Here is a 20,184-nt window from a genome sequence, read left to right as displayed (position 1 = left end):
GGGGGGCTCTTTGCCAGGAGACCGCAGGCCCCACAGAGCCAGGAAGCCCCTGGTGCGGTGGCCAAGCTAGGAAAATTCCCGCCCCCCCCTTTAGAATTCGAAACCAGAAGGGAATTCCAGAAAACGGTTGCAGCTGGTTCATCCTGACAGAAGAGTCCGGAAGAAAACGTGTTAGTTCCTGCTACTTCGATCCCCAAATCGGCACTGCTCCGTGTTCCGTGTAAGGCCTGGCTGCCAACCCTTTCTTCCCATTCTGTGACATCTCCGTATCTTTCCACAGAAATAACCATAATTTTTGTGATTTGTTAAATTAGGCAGAGTTGATCGCTGGGGCTTTGCAGATACAATGCTCCACTCCGAATGAAGCATGTCGGCCTAAGAAGTGCTCTGTGTGGACTGGGGACAAGTCAGAGTGTCCCACAAAGCTGACGACAGATGTGGCAGCTGGGAACTGGAACGGGAGAGTGTGGGCGACTCACCGCCTACGGCAACCAGCACGTGAGAATGAAAACCCCAACGCGCCAGAGACCCACCCCCCCCAATCTTCCTTTCCTCCGCCAGAAGCTTTCCTAGAGGTTTGCAAAATCAACGTTGGAAGGGGAAAACCAGAGTGTGACAAGGGATATGTGTATAGTATGACCCAAAGCTTTAAAAATGAGTCTCTTCCTAGGGGCACCTGGGTGGTTCAGTCGGTTCAGCGTCAGATCTTGATTTTGGCTCAGGTCGTGATCTCAGGGTCGTGAGATCGAACCCCACGTGGGGCTCCGTACTGGGCATGTTTGAGATTCTCTCTCTCCCTCTGTGCCGCCCCCCTCCCCCCCAATGAGTCTCTTCCTAGGAAAGAGCAGAAGGAAACAGGTCAATATGGTTCTATGGCTGTCTCAGGGTGTAAGTTTGGCTAATTTTTTCCCTCTTTGCACTATTTTGCGCTTTCTAGATGTTCTAGGATAAGCTGAAGAGTGGAAACAGAAAGACATTTTATTTTTTACAAAGATGCGGCGCAGCGAGAATGAAACAACACTTGGAAGCCGTACCTCACGTACCTCCCTGTACTTCAGGGCCCCTGCTGCTGCAGAGGTCAAAGGGCATTTGGAAAGTGCGAGGTGCTAGGTCACGCTCCCTGTGGGGCACCTGAACACAGCGTGATGGGACATGCGGCTCTCACCCTCCATTCTGTGCCTGGGGCTCAGCCTTACTGGAGCAGAGGCCGGGCCTTCCTCTTGGACAGAAAACTCTTCCCAGGGAAGAGGCTTTGGTGGTGACAACAAAAACTCTGCAGGAGCCACAGGAACACCTGCGGCGAGTGTCTCCAACTCAACAGCTAATTGCCCCTTGGGGGCTCCCTGGGGCATGCAGGCCAGGACACTGGCCCAGGCGACTTGATCCTCAGGGCCTCGAACGTAGACTCCCGTGTGCCTCCTGACTCGTCTGCAGCCTCGTGTTGAGCAGCAGTGAGCTCGGGAGCCAGAACAGTCCATTCACCCCGAAATTCCTCCTTGGTCAAGGCCTTTCCAGCAGCGGCCTGCTCTTTCTTCTCAGTCTCTTCAGAAGTCTCTGCAGAAGCCAAGATTTGGCGTGGCCTCCCGTGGGTGCTCACAGGGGATGGTGCCACAGGCGTGCAGGACTTCCAGGGCCGGGACCCGCCACCTGAGTCCCCTTGCTGCTGGATGGGGTGGCAGGGTCCACGTGGCACGGGGGAGAGTCTGTGACACAGCCATGGTAGGCAGGGTGGCACCTCTGGTGGCCAGCGGTCAGCCCTGGGGGCAGCAGCTACCGGAGGTCGTGGCTCCCGGAAGGCTGCGTGGATCTGGTCGGTGAAGGTTCCAGGAGTGGGGCGGCCACCAGCCTGGCCCCCGGGCTGCAGCAGCACAGCTCGCCGGCCAGGATTCCAAGAGGCTAAGACACAGGCATCAGCCGGGTCTTCAGTGGCAACCGCGTGACGAGCTGCCAGCAGAGTTTCTCCCACGTCCTCTTCAGATTCATGATGTTTGCGCCAATACTGTTCCCTCTGTGTAGGGTGGTGCCACCTACGTGAGTTCCTGCTGCAAGGCATTTGAGGACATCCTCCTGCTTCAGTGGCAGGACATCAAGGGATCCGGACATGGTGGAAGTTTCCTTTAAGTTGCAACGGGAACCCAGGACTACGCCGTATGGGCCCCTCTCAGAGTAGTGTGGAAAGGCCAGAAAATTGATTCTTGAAAAAGAACACATACTAAAAACTCCGAGGACACCCTGGGGGAGGTGGCCAGATGTTCTGCCAAGAGAACAGGAGGGCAGGGAAGGACGTCCATGAATCCTACCTCCCCCACCTACTGGCTGTGTGAGGTTCGGCAGGTTACTTAACCTCTCTGTGCCTCCCATTCCCCACCTGTAAAATGGGGATGATGAGAACAGCATGTGTTGTTCCCTAGGGTAACTGTGAAGATGAGGGAGTTAATGCACGTAAGGCGTCCGGGACAGGGCGTGGTGCAAAATAAGGGCATTACCAAGGTTGGTTTCTGCAGTGAACTGAAAAAAACCAAAGAAGGGGCATTTGATGCTAGGCGCCTGGCACACAGTAAGGACTCAAAAGAGATTGCTTGAATGAATACATGGAGATTTTGGTGTCTATGGGGAAAACCATCCTTGGATCGTGGGTTCTGGAAGTGACGTCCCAAACAGCTCAGCATGAGATGGCCTTCAGAGGAACCCGCTCTCAGTCCCACGCCAGCCAGCTACAGGGGAAACGTTATAAAAGCGGAACCCTGGTTGCTCACTGCCATGAGGGGGAGAGCAGCTCCCAGCTATGACGTTGTGGAGAGGACACAATTAACTTTGATCTGGGGTTTATTTACTCCATAAATGGAGAAGCCCTGGCTGGCACCGGAGCCTTGCTCCTTGCCAGTCCTGACTGTGAGGGATTTTCAGAATGGCTAATTAATACGAAGCAGGCGCCTGCCTATCACTTCTAGTTGTGCTGGCCTTTGAAAAGACTTCCAGGGCCCAGCAACAGAAGCTTTGACTTCTTTTTTTGGAATAAGATGGAAGACACATCTAGGAAGCAAAGACTAAGTGAAGTTACTGGTCCCATAAGCGAAACATCATGCAGTCTAATAATATTTTTGATGGGCCAAGAGGTACTAGGCTGGGATAATTTTGGATAAGCACAGATTAACTCTGGTTCCATTTTTATAAGGTTTTCTCAGGGGCAGGCTTGGAACATTCCAGCCACATTCCTCTGAAAGCTGTCTCGTTTTGAGCAGTTGGGTACCTTATTTCTGGAATCCATGTCCTAGGAGTGTTGTCCCCTAGAAACTAGACATACCGCTTACTCAGTCAAGAAATATTTTTTGAGTAGCGACTGTATCGACGTTTATATTAAATAATATATGTATGCTAATGAAGCACTCAAACCTTTGAAGAAGGGGTGCCAAACTCTTCGTGATGGTGATTCTGGGAGGCAAGGTTAGAAGTGGCATTTGAATTTTTTACAATATGCATGCATTACTTTGGGAAGCAGACAAGAAACCATTGAGAGATAAACATAAGCAGAGTCACAGAGAGTCTGTGGAAATCTCAGCCTCTGTGATTGGAGGTGATGCTGACGAGGCTGCAGGGTGGGGGGTCGGGGCTGTGACCCTGGGTTCTGACCCAGGCAGGTGCACTCATCTTGATAACCCAGCCTGCCCCTCCTCTCTGCTTCTGGTGAAAGGTAAGCTCAATAACCAATCAAAAGGGGCAGTTTTGGCTCCCCAAACTCCTACCTTAGGTCCTGCCCATTGTCATCGGATGAGACATCGTCAACGTGGATCTGGTCACAATCCTATGGAGAATGTGGTAAGAAGAGAAAAAGAAGGAGAAGGATGACTGGTTAATCTTTTTTTTTTTTCCCTAAAGATTTTATTTATTTATTTGTCAGGGAAAAAGACAGCACAAGCAGGGGGAGCGGCAGGCAGAGGGAGAAGCGGGTTTCCCGCTGAGCAGGGAGCACGACATGGGACTCGATCCCAGGACCCTGGGATCAGGACCTGAGCTGAAGGCAGCCGCTTAACTGACTGAGCCACCAAGGCGTCCCATGACTGATTAATCTGATGTAGTCTCTGAGAGAGTTGGTTTCATAAGCTGAGCACTGCCCTGGGAGTCAGGAGTCCTGAATTCTAGCGTGAGCTTTGCCACTAAAGGTTAGTGACCTCCCATTAAGTGTCATCCCTTCTTTTGCCTTTGGTACCCTTATAAATGAGGTTGGCTGTTCAGGGGGAGAGACCATATAATTTATCATGCAAACCCAGATTGTTTTGCAAGTAAAGGGGGCTGCTGTTAAGATTACATTGGGAAGACAGGCGCAAAATAGGACCACCGCGCTCCGCCCCTGAGTATGTGAGGACATACGGTCACCCTGGCCCCACAGTCGAGGCCTTTGCCTTAATCAGGGTACATTCTCTGCTCGGATGGCTCTTCTGCCTTCATCCGCTTAGTGAACCTTGTATTCGTCAACATTCATTCTGGAGGTACCCCCGCCCCCAGCCCTCCTCTGTGTCCCATGATCTGCGGTCAGCATTGATTGGGTACTGATTATACTGTATAATGCATAATGTATAATGCTTGCCAGCCAACAGACTCCAGAGCCATGCTGCTTTCCACCACTCACAGATCTCTCCGTTCTCTTTGGAGAAACACCCTAGCACATGTGAGCTAAGATAGAGGGGAGGGCATGACGAAGGAGGGCACATGACCCAGGCTTGACCAAGCGGAGAGACCCGGCCTTGGTGACTGTGTCAAAGATGAGCATGTAGTCTAAACAGGACCAGTGAGAGCCGGCCCTGGGACTTGGGCTGAGACCTTGGGGAAGGGGCCTCTCCTTCACTGTAGCTGCCACACGGTGGGATTAAGCCTGGAGAAAAGCAGATCTGAGAGCTGGAGACAGGGATGAAGCCCTGATCACAGTATATTTGATCCCCTGGATCCAGCCCCAGCTGTAACCAGAAACCAGGCCACCATGACTGTGGTAAGCTGAATAATGCCCCCCACCCTCAAATGTCCATGCCCTAATCCCAGGGTCCTTATATGGCAAAAGGGACTTTGCAAGATGTGATTCAGTTAAAGGTCTTGAGATGGGAAGATTATTCTGGATTATCTAGGTGGGCCCTAAATGTAATTACAAGGGGTCCTGTAAGTAAGAAGCAGAGGGGTATTTGAAGACAGAAAGGAGAAGGGGACTGGGGTGGCACTGGGGTACACGGTAGATGGAGGAAGAAGCCACAAGTCCAGAAATACAGGTGCCCCCTAGACACCAAAAAAGGCCAAGACTCCTTCCCTCAGAGCCTCCAGAGGAAACCAGCCTCGCCAACGTCTTCAGCCCAGGGAGACTGGTTCTGGACTTCTGACCTCCAGAACGGTAAGAGAACACAGTCGTGTGGTTCAGAGTCGGCTCCGGCTGTGTGACCTCGAGCTGGTGGCATAACCACCCTGAGCCTCAGAGGTCGGGCTGGGAAATGAGAGACAGCGGAACCTCCTTCACAGGCTTGGCGTGAGGAGAAGGGAGGTGCTGGGCGCAGAGCATCCGGTGCAGGGGCTGGAACGGAGCAGGTGTGGCATGAATGTTAGTTTCTATTATTGTATGAAGATTTATAAATGTCCCCATTTTGGTTGCAAGGTAATTTCAGGGGGCAGGTATCTCCTGGGAAACACTGCTAGGGAGAGGAGAAGCATACGGAACTCTGAGCTTGACGCTAAGAAAAAAATTGGCGGTGACATCTCTGGACTGTTGGTAGGAGGGTACAATCTGGAAAAAAAAAAGGTGCTTTCAACATTTTGAGCACCATCTCTTTTTACATAAGGAAAAGGCTTGAATTTATCTTTGAGACCAGGAGCTCTGCGGGGGGTAGGGATGATGGGAACCCCGTCCCTCATTAATTTTTAAAAGACCTATAGGAGTAACCATGTTGTTATGGAGATGTGGGGGTGGGGTGGGGGTGGGGACAGTGGCATTTGGGGCAGCCTGGGCCACTCTGTGGGGATTGAGGCTGGAACCTTGGAGAAAGGGGTGGTGTGGCCACTGGTCTCTCTCTGGTCCCGTGAAAGGGCTCTGGATTCAAAAGGGGTTTGCCGGAAGGTGAGGTTCCCTTCCAGAGTCCCTGGCACACTCTGGCCCACAGCTCTGTGGCACAGTGAGACCTCTCACATCCATGGGCCCGGGACAATGCCTGGGCATGGGCAGCAGTGTGCTCTGACAGGCCTGGATGGAAAGGGCAGTGGGGAAGTTCCACCACGTGGGCAGGTGGAAGTCGGAGCAGAGGGCAAAGAACATGGCGGATGTTAAGTGGTGAACCCAACTGAGACGCTCTCTGGAGAGCATTGGGAAAAAACTGGGGCTACTGAGTGACCACTCGAGCTAGCTTACCCCTAAGCCTCTACTGTTCCTCATTCCGCATTTCCTTTCTTTCCATGTACCCGGGCTTCTCATCGATGCTTGGTGGTCTCAAGTATACTTGATGCCCCTCCCCAAGAGGGACTGTCCTTTCGTAAAATAGTCGAGCACGATGGTACACCCTAACTTGAAAGATTCTATAGTCATGCTGTCTAATACAGTAGTGATTAGCCCATGTGGTTACTGATAAGTTATATTTAAATAAATTTAAATTCAACAGCATAAAAAATTTAGTTCCTTAGGCCTATTTCAAGTGCTCTGTAGCCACAGGTAGCCAGTGGCTACTGTATTAGATGGTGCACGTACTCCCATCATCACAGAAAATTCTAGTGGACAGTGCTGCTCTCGAGGAGTAAAGGAACCAGGCTGACAACTCTTCTGTGTTGATAAGCTCACTTAGGGAAGAGCTTGCAAGCTGGCCTGGAGACGTAGCTTGTTCAGCCCACACTAGGCTTGAAACATTTTTTTGGAACAGAAGCCAATACATAAACTCAGGTGACCTCTCTTTCTCGCTCTCCCTCTCTCCCTGCTTGTTCTCACTCTCTCTCTCTTTCCAGATTTTCGCTACTCTGAGACTTTACACGCTCTGTGGGGCTTGCATTCTTCTGTCCCAACCATCCTTAGCCCTTTCCAGGGTCTACAGTCTCATCTGGGTTTTCTTCCCTTCACTTACCTGCTTACATGGCCCCAGTGGGCACACTAGTTGGAGCCCTCTGAGCCACAGAAATCTTATATAGATGGAAGGGTCCTCGACCAGCAAGCCTGATATGTTCATGAAAACCGTCTTTAAAAGCCAATGCTGACTTTGAAGACCCAGGCACAGAGAAAACAAAATTAGTAGCAGACTTCTCCCCCATCCATTGCTTTGCCTGAAATTGGAAAAACACCTCCCTGTGCCCCCCAGTCCTTGCCTCAAGCTCGAAAGCTGCTCCAGGGGTCACACGGGCTCAGGCCCCTGGGCAGGGTTCCCTGTGCTTTCCTTGATGTCAGGGGAAAGGCATGTGGGAGGCTCTGGTTTTCTCATTTGCAAGGGGATTGTTGGGGGCGCTAAAGGGTGACAACAGTAGCGATCACATTTCGGACTTAATAAAATACCATGACGCTCAGCTAGACGCTACCTCATACTCTACCAGCTGACCTGGATCCAGTTACCTGCTAAGCCTGGGCTGGCAAAGAGGGGAGTGGGACAACGCCGAGGAAGGGAGCTTTGGGGGAGGAAGATCCTATGCCCCGCAATTTTCCTGCATGGGGGGCAGGCCTCGAAGGTGGGATGCTGGCTTTTCACAGCCTAGGGTGCTTCTGGCCTCTTTAGGGTCGAGTGTGATCGTCCTGGGGGGTCCAAGCAGGACCTACTTGTAAAGACAGAGGAAGGGTTCCCATGCCTCGACCTGGGTGAGAGACCTGGGCCCTGATGCAATCCCAGCCATGAGGAATTTACACTTCCTGATCCAGAGAAACACCCGCACATCGCCTTGTGCAAGAATGTCCATCATCCCAGTGAGAAACAGGAAAATACCTAAAGTTCCCTCACCTGGATCATCGCTAAATAAAATGTGGTATGTCCATTCAGTGGAATCCTACCCGGCGGGTCAGAAGAATGAGGTTGATTTTTATGTTAGCCCATGGAAATATTTCCAAGACATTCTATGGTGTGGGAAAAAAAGCAGGCTGGAGAATGATACATCCAGTATCACATCATATATATACCGTTGACCCAGGAACAGCATGGGGGTTCAGGGTGCTGACCCCCATGCAGTCAAAAACTGGTGTATAACTTTTGGCTCCCCCCAAACTTAACTAGTAATAGCTATTGTTGATTGGAAGCCTTATTGGTAATATAAACAATTACCACATATTTTATATATTATATGTATTGTATACTGTATTCTTACAATAAAGTGAGCTACACAAAAGAAAGTATTAAGAAAATCATAAGGAAAATACATTTACAGCACTGTGCTGTATTTATTAAAAAATCTGCTTATATGTGGATCCATGCAATTCAAACTCATGTTGGGGTGCCCGGGTGGCTCAACTGGAAATTGGTTGAGCATCTGACTCTTGGTTTCGGCTCAGGTCATGATCTCGGGGTCAATGGGATCCAGCCCCACGTTGGGCTCCCTGCTCAGCGGGGAGGCTGCTTGTCCCTCTCCCTCTGCTCCTCCCCCCTGCTCTCTCTCTCTCAAATAAATAAATAAAAAATCTTAAAAAACACCCCGTGTTGCTTAAGGGCCAACTGTATTTATAAAAACCCATTAAAAAGAAAGTAAAATATTTTATATGGATATATACATATACATAGATGGGAAAAGACAGATCTGGAAGCTTACACATCTAATTGGAAGCAGCAGTTCTATCTGGGAAAGCACTGGGATTGGGTTAGTGGTCAAAGGAGGCTTTAAACTCATTGAAATGCTTCCTCCCTCCCTCCTTCACTCTCTCTTTTTCTATAAGGATAATGCACATATGCATTGCCTTTGAAAACAGAAGATATCTCATGGGAAGGAGACAGACAGGATCTAACACTGAAGGACATTTAGGTTCCCAATGTGCCAGAGACAGAGAGCACGAGAGAGAGAGAGAGCGAGCGCACACGAGTAGGGGGGAGGGGCAAAGGGAGAGGGAGAAGCAGACTCCCCTGCTGAGCAGGGAGCCCAAAGCATGACTCAATCCCAGGACCTTGGGATTATGACAGCACTTTGCATATATTAAGGGGGATACTGTTGACATCTCATGGAGGAGGAAACGAAGTGGGGAGAAGTGCAGAAACTTGCCTGTTATGGGCTGAATTGTGATTGTGAAACCCTAGCCCCCAGGACATGTGAACAGACCTTATTTGGAAATAGGCTCTTTGCAGATAATCAATTTAAGGTGAGATCATTAGGTTGGTGGTTCTAATCCAATACGGCGGCGTCCTTATGTCGATGCAGAGACAGACACATACAGGGAGAATGCCATGTGAGCATGAGGACAGAGGCAGGGCACAGACTCTCCCTTAGCACCCTCAGAAGGAACCAACCCTGCCGGCCCCTTGATCTTGGACTTCTGGTCTCAAGAACTGTGACACGGTGTTCCTGTCATTCCGGGCACCCGGTCTGTGTCCTTTGTTCCGGCAGCCCCAGCAAATGGATACAACGCCCGAGACTACACAGTGAGGGAGACGAGGGGCCCAGAATCACAAAAACTGTAAAAACACTTACTATGGGCCCAGAACCACATCAGACGATGCATGGGTCAACAGTGGGGAAGTTTCAAGGATGAAAAGTGGCTCTTGCTTTCCAGGTACTAACATTATCTCTGGGAAATATGAGGTACACGTACATGAAATGCTGCACCGCTAATTCAACACACAGACCTACTGGTCACCTATTACATGCCCAACACCAGGCTGGATCCTGCATGTGTCCTGGAGTAGTCCCTGACTCCTTGCTTCCCCTCACATTCCTCAACCAACCCATCAGCAAATCCAGCTGGCTCTCCTGTCAATGTATATCCACAATAAGTCAATATATAGTCAATATATGTCCACAGTCTGACTATTCACACCTCCTCCACTGTTCCCACCACTCCAAGCTCTCAGTGTCTCCCACCGAGATCAGGGCTCAGCAATCTACAACCCGTGGGCCAAATGTGGCCCACCACTGATCTGTGCGAATAAAGCTTTGTTGCAGCACGGCCAAGTTCGTTCATTTACTACTGTCTATGGCTGCTTTTGTCCTACAACGTGAGAACTGAGAAGTCGAGACAGAGACAGCGTGACCTGCAAAGCCTAAAATATCTACTATCCGGCTCTTTACAGAAGAAGTTTGCGGACCCCTGACTCAGACTCATGGGGTCATCTCCTCACTCTCCCTGCTTCTACCCTTTCTATGCCCCATCCTGCCAGCCCAGTCCACATCTAGCAGCCAGAGGGGTCCTGTTCACACCTGAGTCAGATCGTGTCCCTCTCTGCTCAAAACCCCACAGTGGCTCCCACCTCCCTTTGAAAAAAAGCATCGTCCTCACAAAGACTCGGGCTCTCCATGTCTGCACCCTGCCCCCATCTCCCACCATCTCTCATTGCACCTGCGGACACAGCAGCCTCCTGCTATTCCTTCAACAACCCATACGCTACTGCTGCAGGGCCTTTGCACCTGCCATTCCTTCTATTTCGAATGCCTTTCCTTCCCTTTCCATTTGCCAAAAGCCTGAAGAGGCTCTGCTGATATAATCCTCTTTGTAAAAACTGCTCCAATTCCACCTCACATCAGGACAAATAACTTGTCTCTATATTCCCACTTTGTGGGGCCTCTAGGACTAACCTAGACCGGGTATAATGGCCGATCTCTTCTTTTATTCAATAACTTGGGAAACTCTAAAGGTAGCATCCATCAGAGAATATAGCAATTAAGAGCATAGACTCTGGACCTCAGGCTCAAACTCTGGCCCTGCTACTCATTAACGGAATGATCTTGGACAAGGTACTGAATCTTTTTGACGCTCAGCTTCCTATCTCTAACTGAGCTATGGAGCACCATTTTCCACCCTGGGGTATTGAAAGGATTAAATGAGTCAGTACAGGTAAGGCACTCTGAAAAGTATAGAAAATGCCACATCCACGTTTGGCATAATTCTTGCTATTATCATTATTTCAAATTCTACAGGCCTGAACTCTGTGCCTCGTACAATAATGGCCAAAATGAACTGAGTTCACCATCAGGAGAGGCTCATAGTCGGCCAACTCTGCAGATAAGGCAATTTAGAAGCAAAGCAGAAAATTGCATTCCTCAGTCAAACCCCACCAACCTGTCAGGACGCTATGCACTCATGCGTCTCAGGGCGCGGGGGCAGGAGAGAACTGGTAGAGACGTTCAGGTTCATATCTCCTGGACGCTGTAGTTGGTGTTCAAACGCCCCTCCCTGGGCTTCAGTCCCAGCCCTACCATTTTCTGGGTGTGTGATCCTGGGCAGCTTACTTAACATCAAAGCTTTTAGTTTTAGAATAATTTTAGATTACAGAAAAGTTGCAATTATAGTATAGAGAGTTCCCATATATCCCATGCCCAGTTTCCCTTATTGTTAACATTATATATGTATATGTTATATATATAACATCTTATATAAATGCATTTTAAAGATTATATATGTATAGATGTAACATCTTACATATATATGCATTTTAAAGATTTTATTTATGACAGAGAGAGAGAGGAGGCGGAGCAGAGGGGGGAGAGGGAAAAACAGACTCCATGCTGAGCATGGAGTCCAACTCGAGACTGGATCTCAGGACCCCGAGATCATGACCTAAGATGAAACCAAGAATCAGACACTTAAATGACGGCCTAACATATTTGTATGGTGCACCTGTCACAACTAATAAACAAACATTACTATATCATTATTAACTAATGTCAGTTCCTTTTTTTTTTTTTTTCTTTATCACAAGTTGCCAATGGCACTTTACTTTTTCTTTTCAACATCCCGTTCTGCAGCTTCCTTGGCTCTTTTTGACTGGATGCCGAGGAGCTGGGCATTGGCATGGGCCACGTGAAGACTGGTGAATACCTTGAGGTTCTTCTCCTAAGGACCCTGGCTCTCTCCTTACGGACATTCCATGTGGGCATGACCCGGCCTGTCAACGGGGTGGCCAATCTGAGTTCTTTGGCAGAGCTGTCTCCCTTCTTGGGGGCCACCGGACTCGTTTGCTGGGACCATGTGGACTTGGGAGGCCTTCTTGGAGCCACTGAAATCCCAACGGTCTGTACCACCTTCTCAGGGATGCCGGGCACCTGTAACCCTTCCAGGTGAAGCCCCTGCCCCCTGGCATCTTGGGGTGGGGCAGCCTGCGATGGGCTGGCTGGGTCCCGAGGCAGGGTGTGGTCGCTGTGGTATGCCTTGGCTTACTGGGCCCTGCCTCTGTGGATCTGCCATGCCCGCTGCTTGAACCACGTGGCCACCTGCCGCTGCCAGTCCTTGTGGGAATGGGGCTTCGAGATCGTGCCATTCTGGCTGGGCGTCGTGTCCGGGCCTCCTCGAGAGAGCACGGCCCAACTGATATCCGTTGTTTATTCGGAATTCCTTCGTTTTCTCACTCACGTCCTTTTTCTCTTCCAGAATCCCATCCAGGGCATCACACTACATTCTGTCATCTCTCTCTTTAGGTTCCTCTGGGCTGTGACAGTTTCTCTGACTTTCCTTGGTGTTGCTAACACTTTCAAGGAGTACCAGTCAGGTGTTTTGCAGAATGTCTCTCAACGGGGATTCGTTGTTGTTTCTCTCATGGTTAGACTGGGGTTATGGGTTTTGGTGAGCAGGGCTGCAGAAGGAAAGTGCCATTCCCACCGCATCGTATCAAACGTGCATCCTACCAACATGACTCACCACTGCTCACGTTGACCTTGACCACCTGGCTCAGGTAGTCTCCATCAGGTTTGTCTGCTAGAAGGTTACTCTCCTCTCCTTTCCATACTGTACTCTTTGAAAGGGAGTCACTATGCAAAGCTCACAGCTGGGATGGAGTATCTAAGTAAATGTTTCAGGGAGCTCCTTGGGGGGCTCAGTCGGTTAAGCATCTGACTCTTGGTTTTGGCTCGGGTCATGATCTCGGTCCTGAGATCGAGTCCTGCATCTGGCTCTGCGCTCAGTGGGCAGTCTGCTTGAGATTCTCTCTCTCCCTCTGCCCCTCCCCCATTCATGTGCATGCTCTCTGAAATAAACAAAATCTTTAAAAAAAAAATGATTCAGAATTTTCTGCATGGGAGATTTTCCTATTCCCCTCCACTTACTTATTGGTTTAATCATTATCTGTATCATTGTGGACTCATGGGCACTTTTTTAATACTTAGAATCCAATAGTATGTTCCTTTAGTAGTCAAAGTGCTCCAGCTTTGGCCACTGGGAACTCTTTCTAGGAGCTCCTGTGTCCCTTTGACATCCTCCATCACTGTAGGGTTTTTGGAGCACTTCCTTACTTTCTGGCACCGTAAGAGGCTTCCCATATATTATGTGTGTTTCTTGCCCCCAGCCCTAGAATCAGCCACTTCTCCATGGAGCCCTGGTTCCTTTTCCTGGAAAATGGTCATAGAACCCAAGATCTAGGTGCTGGGTGTGCCCAATGCTACTGGAGTGTCAGCCCTTTGAGGCTCTCTCAGGTGACAAAGTCTCCAGTTTCTTTTTTTCTTTTTCTTTTTTTAAAGATTTTATTTTATTTATTTGACAGAGAGAGAGAGAGACAGCTAGAGAGGGAACACAAGCAGGGGGAGTGGGAGTGGGAGAGGGAGAAGCAGGCTCCCGGCAGAGCAGAGAGCCCGATGCGGGGCTCGATCCCAGGACCCTGGGATCATGACCTGAGCCGAAGGCAGACGCCCAACGACTGAGCCACCCAGGTGCCCCCAAAGTCTCCAGTTTCTTATGAAACAGTGTGTTAAAGAATGTGGCAGGCCTGAGAAATGGTACCAATTATAGTCCAGATCCCTCTTTCACCAGGGGTCCGAAACTGAAGCCCAGAGCGGGCCCAGGCGGAACTTAGGTAAAGAGTCACAGGGCGCGGGTGAGAGTATCTGTGGGACTGCACGAGTGTCCTGCCTGTCCTCGCCGATGACGGCCATTTGTCCGTTTGTCATGTGCTCGAGGTCCAGATTTAGTTTCCGGGTGATGCTTGTCTCATAAAATGTAGGGGGAGAGCATCTCATCTTTTTCTTTGCTTTGTAGTTTGTGCAAAATGGGATTTAGCCTTTTCTCAAATGTTTGGTGGAATTCCTGTTTAACACCAGCTCAACCTGGTGCCTTTTTGAGAGTACATCCTTAACTGCCATTTCAATTTCTCACAGTCATTGTTTTATTTATTTTTAAATTTCCCCTTGGGTTAATTCTGGTAATTTAGATCTTCCTGCAAAGTGTCAACTTCATCTAGGTTTTAAGTTCATTGGCATAATATTGTACAGTATTCTCATAATTAAAAAAATGAATTTCCCCTGAATTTACAATAATATCCCTCTTTTCATTCTTGATGTAGTTTATCATCTCTACCTCTTTTTCTTTTTTTCTTGCTCATACTTGCCAAAGGCTTATCTTCCTTCGCGGTCTTTTCGATTTTCCTGTTTTTTCTAATAAGAATGTAATTTAAGGCCGGATCGTCCTTTGCTTGCATCCCGCAGGTTTGGATACTTAGCATTCCCATGATTGTTCAGTTCTGAACAGCAAGCTCAGGGACAAATACTTATCAAAACTCGTTCTGATGAAGCTGGCGACAGCTGGGGTTTCCCCAACCTGCCCTGCTGAGGTCTGATCCCATTACTTTTTGTCCTTGGCTGCCTGGAGGCACGAATGCAGAAGGGAAATTGTTGACAAATTTGTTTTAGAAAAACGAGTCTCGTTACAGGCCAGATGGACTCCCTGGCCACTCCTTTTCTTTCGAGGCAGGTATATTTTTAAGTGAGATTGCTTACTGCGGCCTCTAGACTAGCCAGAGCGGGGCCTGCTCCCTGGGAGGGAAACCTGGCTGTCTCTCTTGTGTTGTCTAAATGTTTAACTTATCTGAAGAGCACCAAAGGGGCCTGGGCCGCACCACATTAATGGCCGGTTGGGCAGGATGCCTGGGAGAGCAGTTCCGTGCTGACACGGTGAAATATTATTCTCCCCAATAGCTCCCGCAGAACCGTAAATCAGACGCTAGTCATCAGGCCTGCGCGTCAGGCAAGCAGCCTCGGCTTGCCCAGATTCCAGCCACTCCGGAGTCCCTCTAGCTCTCGAGATCCTTCCCGAAGCTCTGGCAGCTCGTCAAAACGCTCCCCCTCGGGCCCGCCTGCCTGCCTGGCCACTCCTGAATCCGGCAAGGGGTATTGCCAGCCAAAACCCTATTTAGGTCCATCTTGTTTCTTACAGAGGCCTCTATTCTTCCCTGCACTCTGCTGATCTTATGCCTTTTTCTCCTCCTTGGGTCATCTCAAAACCGTGTTGAAGTCGGCTTGGGCTGGGATTAAATTTCCACGCTGCTCTTACTATGGGCCTCAGGTTCCTCATCTAGAAAATAGAGATAAAGAACCCTCCCTTGCAGGGCTCTTGTGAGATTTCAGTGAGGAAATGCATGTGTGATGCCTGGCACAGGAGCTCAGTACATGTCAGCGCCAGGCAAGTTAACATCGCGGTGCGATGTTTTCCCATCTCGAAAATGGGGGTCTGAAACAGTATTTACCATCTGCGGTGGTGTGAGGCCTGAATGAATGAGTGCAGGCAGGCCCTCTGGACAGCTTGCAGTCGTATCAGCTGGGGCTGGACGGTGTTTATTATTTCTAGCTGTGCCCTCCGCTCAGCTCCTGCTATGGCCCGCATCCTTCTTTCTAGAAATGCATTCAGATCCTCTATTGCTCTGCTCACCTTCCGGGTGGGGAGTGAGGGTGCTGTGCTGTCATGGTTCCTTAGGTTTCTTGTTGTTATTTGTGTGACTTTTGTTTTGTATATACGATGTGAAGATGATGTGCTAAGTCACGGAGGAGCTTCTGTCTTCTGTCTTGTACATTTATGTGGGGGAATTTCTTTTCCTCTTGGCTGCCAGACCTTGCTTGTCTTTCTCCCGACGTCCCGGCTACACCAACCCTCTCTGCTCTGTCCGTCCCTATGAACCCGTCGTCTACAGCATGTGTTGAGTCTGGATTTCCTGTGGGGAATCTTCTCTCCCAAGCCAGATGGCAACTGCTCTCCCTGGGAGCAGCAGAGCATAGTGGGTAAGTGTGTGGACGCCGGAGCCAGGCCTCCTGGGTCTGAATATTGCCACTGCCAACTGTGTGACTTCGGGCTGTTCACTTAACCTCTCTGTGCCTCAGTTTCTTCATTTGTAAAATGGGTGCTATGGACTGAATGGCTGTGTTCCCCCCGCAATTCATATGGTGAAGCCCTGAATCCCAGGGTGGCTGTAGTTGGAGATGCAGCCTCTAAGGAAGTAAATGTTAAGGTTAAATGAGGTCGTAAGGGTGGGGCCCTGATCTAATAGGATTAGTGCCCTTCAAGGAAGGGACATCAGAGAGCCCCCTTTCTCGGTCTCTGCACACACACTGAGGTGGCCTTCTACAAGCCAGGAAGAGAGTCCTTGCAGAAACCAGATCTGCCAGCACCTCAGTCGGGGACCTGTAGCCTCCAGAACTGTGAGAAAATTCATTTCTGTTGTTTAGACCACTCAGTCCGTGGTGTTCTGTTGTGGTAGCCCGAGCAGACTAAGACAAGGGGGTAACAACAATGAGGATTACACAGGTTAACACGTGCAAACCCTTCAGAACAATGTTTGGTACAGAAGCGCTCAATAAATGTCAGCTTTGATTATGATTTTCATCATCATCATCATCACTGGAAATACAGGTTGTGTCTTACAAATTTAGGATTCTAGATTTGCACTGATAGAACTTCCTACAATGAGGTCAATGTTCTGTTCTGTCCGGTATAATAGCCACCAGCCACTGGCTTAATGTGTAATCATTTCTCCCCCTAGACACTAGTAGGAAAAAACCCGTAAGTTTAACCATTTTTTTTTTTTCCTTTTTGGTATTCAAGTAAAAGCCGGCCGCCTGAAGCCTGGGTTGTGCTGTCCACTGCGTGATCCGGAAATACCGAGCAGCCGGCGGACGGCTCTCAAGGGCTCAGCGCTGCGATTCTCCAGGGGGTGCGGCCGGCTTTTTGGGTGCGACGGTTCCTCCCGCGTGGGGCGGTCCACAGTGCTGGCTTGTCTGGCATTCCTGGCCCTGCCTGCTACAGGCCAGTACCTCTTCCCCTTCCTGGGACCACCGGCAGCCTCCCTCCCACTTGCCAACACACCCCCTGGCCGGATGGCCCTGCCCTGGGGGCTAGTTAAAGCACACCGACGAGGACAAGGAGGTCGCAAGCCCCCGACAGCGCTACTCCTGGAGCAGAAGTGGTACCAACGCTCTCTCCCACAGCCTGTGCTGGCCCGGGCTCACCGCGACCTCCGTTTCACATCTTTCTCTTGCCCCAACTGAGAGCCTTTTTGCTGGAATCTGGAAATGCTCCTAATGACACCGCCTATATATAAAATGTCAGCCACTCAACAAGGTCTAGATTTTCAAATCTATTTTTAATCAAAGTTATGGGCATCTTAAAACAGAAAGAATGAATTCTTGTTTTGAAGATTTGCATTTTTTAAGAGTGCAGGCCTTGGAGTCCAGCCAACTCCGGTTTGAATCTTGGGCTTAATACTTACAGCTACTGTGAGCTTGGGCATATCCCTCATCCTCTCTAAACTTTGGTTTCTTCATCTGTAAAATGGGGGGAAAGAAACCCGATTGGCTGCACAGGGTTGTGCACAAATTCCTGGCACCTTTGCAGGGGATGATTCTATATGCACATAATGATAATGAAAATCATTATAATAAAATAATACTAATAACCATCGGTTATGTCATGCTATTATGTTCTAGGTCCTTTATACACATTAATTCAATTAATTCTCAGAGTAATCTTATGAAGCAGGTATTATTATACCCGTTTTGCAGATGAGGACAGAGGCACAGAGAGGTTAAGTAACTCACCTGAGGTCACACAGCTTGCAGGTGCAGAGCTGGATTATGAACCCAGGCCATCTGGTCCCAGAATCTTTGCTCTCAACCACTGCCTCATATTGCCACTGATAAAGGCCCACTGGACAGGGGAAGTTTGCAGCCCATCCTTTGGCTTTTTGTACCCATCAGTCATTTCAAAAAGTATCTATAGCATCCACCTCTGTGCCAGGCATTTCGGTTGGGTAGACACTTAGTAGAAATGCTTCATGCTTCCTGTGAAGCTGGCTGCACCAGCTGCCAAGGTTTCCTCCTTTACCTGCCAACGAGGGAGAGCCCAGTGGCCTCTGAAGCTGAGTGGGCCCAGGCAGTCTCAGGGGGTCCAGGAACCACCCCCTGGGGGATCTGTTCCCAGGTCTGGATCTGGACTTGCTCCTCGCAACTCCCACCTCTCAGGGTGTTTGTAAGGCTTGATGGAGACCTTTCACGGCTCCGGGTCTCCAGGGGCAGAGGACAAACGACGGTCAACCCTGCGGGTCTGGTTACAAATGGCACAATCTCCATGGTCATTGGTGAGCGTTTAGCCGGGCCAGCGCAGGGCATCCCTGTCCAGTGCAGGAGCCGTGCCCAGGAGCAGGGCTGTACACACTCCATCTCTGTCTTACAACAACCTACGAGATACGTTTTCATCCTCATTTTACAGAAGAGGCAACGGAGGCCCAGAATGTTGAAGTCACACCGTGTCTAAGGTCATTCAGCGAGTGGCAAAATGGGGTTCACACCAAAGTCTGACTTCAAGGCTGTGCTTTCGCCACCGCCTTATTCGCCAGGTGTTTTCTCTGCTTTGAATGTCATGGTTCTCTGCCAACCTTGCTTTTCCAAGCACCCCATTCATTCTGGGGTGGATCGAGGAAAGAGATCGCTCTCTGCCACAGGAAGTTCCTGCAGTCACCCAGCCTTTGGACAGGTGGAGACCAGCTTCGGCGTAAGTGCCACGGCCTCCCAGATGCGGACGGCACCTGCGGGTGCTCATGTCCCCCAGCAGGGACGAGTGTGGGGGCGGGGAACTCTCAGGACTCTGCTTTCTTCCTGCCACTGGCAACACACTGAACCAGCCCAGGGGGCAACCCTTGCTCCCCTCCGCCTTACGGCCTACACCTGGAGGCTGTCTGGCCCTGGGCAGAGAGCTCTGAGGGCTCGTATTCACGCCAAAACTTCTTTTCACAAAGGAGCTGAGTTCTTTTTTTTTTTTTTAATTTTTTGAAAAAGATTTTATTTATTTATTTGAGAGAGAGAATGAGAGAGAGAGAGAGAGAGCATGAGAGGGTCAGAGGGAGAAGCAGACTCCCTGATGAGCAGGGAGTCCGATGCGGGACTTGATCCCGGGACTCCAGGATCATGACCTGAGCTGAAGGCAGTCGCTTAACCAACTGAGCCACCCAGGCGCCCCAAGGAGCTGGGTTCTAATTCAGCTCCAAGTATACTTTCTTTGGCCTTCTCTTGGTTTTAAGGCTTACTATAGGGGCAAATCCTAACCCTAGGGCAATGGGATGCTCCCACTACCCTATCGAGAGATGTATACTTGTGCACATACACATATGTTACATTCAATTTCTGGGGTTCATGTACTCTTCACAGATGGAGTATGACCTGAACAATCACTCTTGAACTGTAAGTTCTGCAAGTCAGAGTTTATCTCGAAGTTGCTGAAGTGCCTCGCTGGTACTTCTGATATGTATTTTCATCTAAGAAAGTGAAACAAGTTAATAAAAATGGGATCTGTCTGCAGGAGTATTGACTTCTGCTGTGTTGTATGTTCCCCAAACATACCAATCCGTTTCTTGCCTCTTTACCTTTGCACCTGCTGTTCCCTGGCCTGGGAATACTCTTCTCACACCTGTCTTTTTCCTGTACTTCTTCTCCAACCCCCCAGCAAATCCTTACTCTTTCTTTAATACCCAAGCACCGCCTCCTCTTTGATGCTTCCCCTGTTCCTGTCATCCCAACCAGAAGGACTGCTTAATCACTTCCTCCTTTGGGCTGCTGCTGAGCCACCTTGGGAATGTCCAGCAGAGCAGTTCTAGCCCACCTGTCCTATGATGGTGTGTTACGTGTGTGTCCCTTACCGGGAGGCGGGCTCCTCAGGGACAGGGGCCACACCTGGCTCATTTCTGTGACTAGAACCCCTGGTACATAAAAGATGGGCAGCAGAAGTTAATGGGAGGAATACAAGATGGGGGGACAGGATGGAAGGAAGAAAGAAGGAAGGCTAGTGGATGGCAGGAAGAAAGAAGGAAG

General features: G+C 49.7%; 1 protein-coding gene and 1 pseudogene across 2 annotated transcripts in view; both read right to left on the bottom strand.

Moving 5' to 3' along the window:
- Positions 1-20,184, bottom strand: part of EYA2 (EYA transcriptional coactivator and phosphatase 2) — a 184,192-nt gene that overhangs the window by 24,655 nt on the left and 139,353 nt on the right. For both annotated transcript variants that reach the window (XM_021689061.1, XM_044918691.1), the window contains exon 10: positions 3,744-3,802. In XM_021689061.1, the coding sequence (XP_021544736.1) occupies positions 3,744-3,802 (59 nt within the window). The remainder of the gene's footprint in view (positions 1-3,743; positions 3,803-20,184) is intronic.
- LOC110579535 overlaps positions 11,837-20,184 on the bottom strand; it is a 10,924-nt pseudogene continuing 2,576 nt past the window's right edge.

Source organism: Neomonachus schauinslandi, chromosome 10 (genome assembly GCF_002201575.2).
Source record: "Neomonachus schauinslandi chromosome 10, ASM220157v2, whole genome shotgun sequence".
In the NCBI taxonomy this organism is placed as follows: Eukaryota; Metazoa; Chordata; class Mammalia; order Carnivora; family Phocidae; genus Neomonachus; species Neomonachus schauinslandi.
This window is presented reverse-complemented; position numbering and strand designations above follow the sequence as displayed.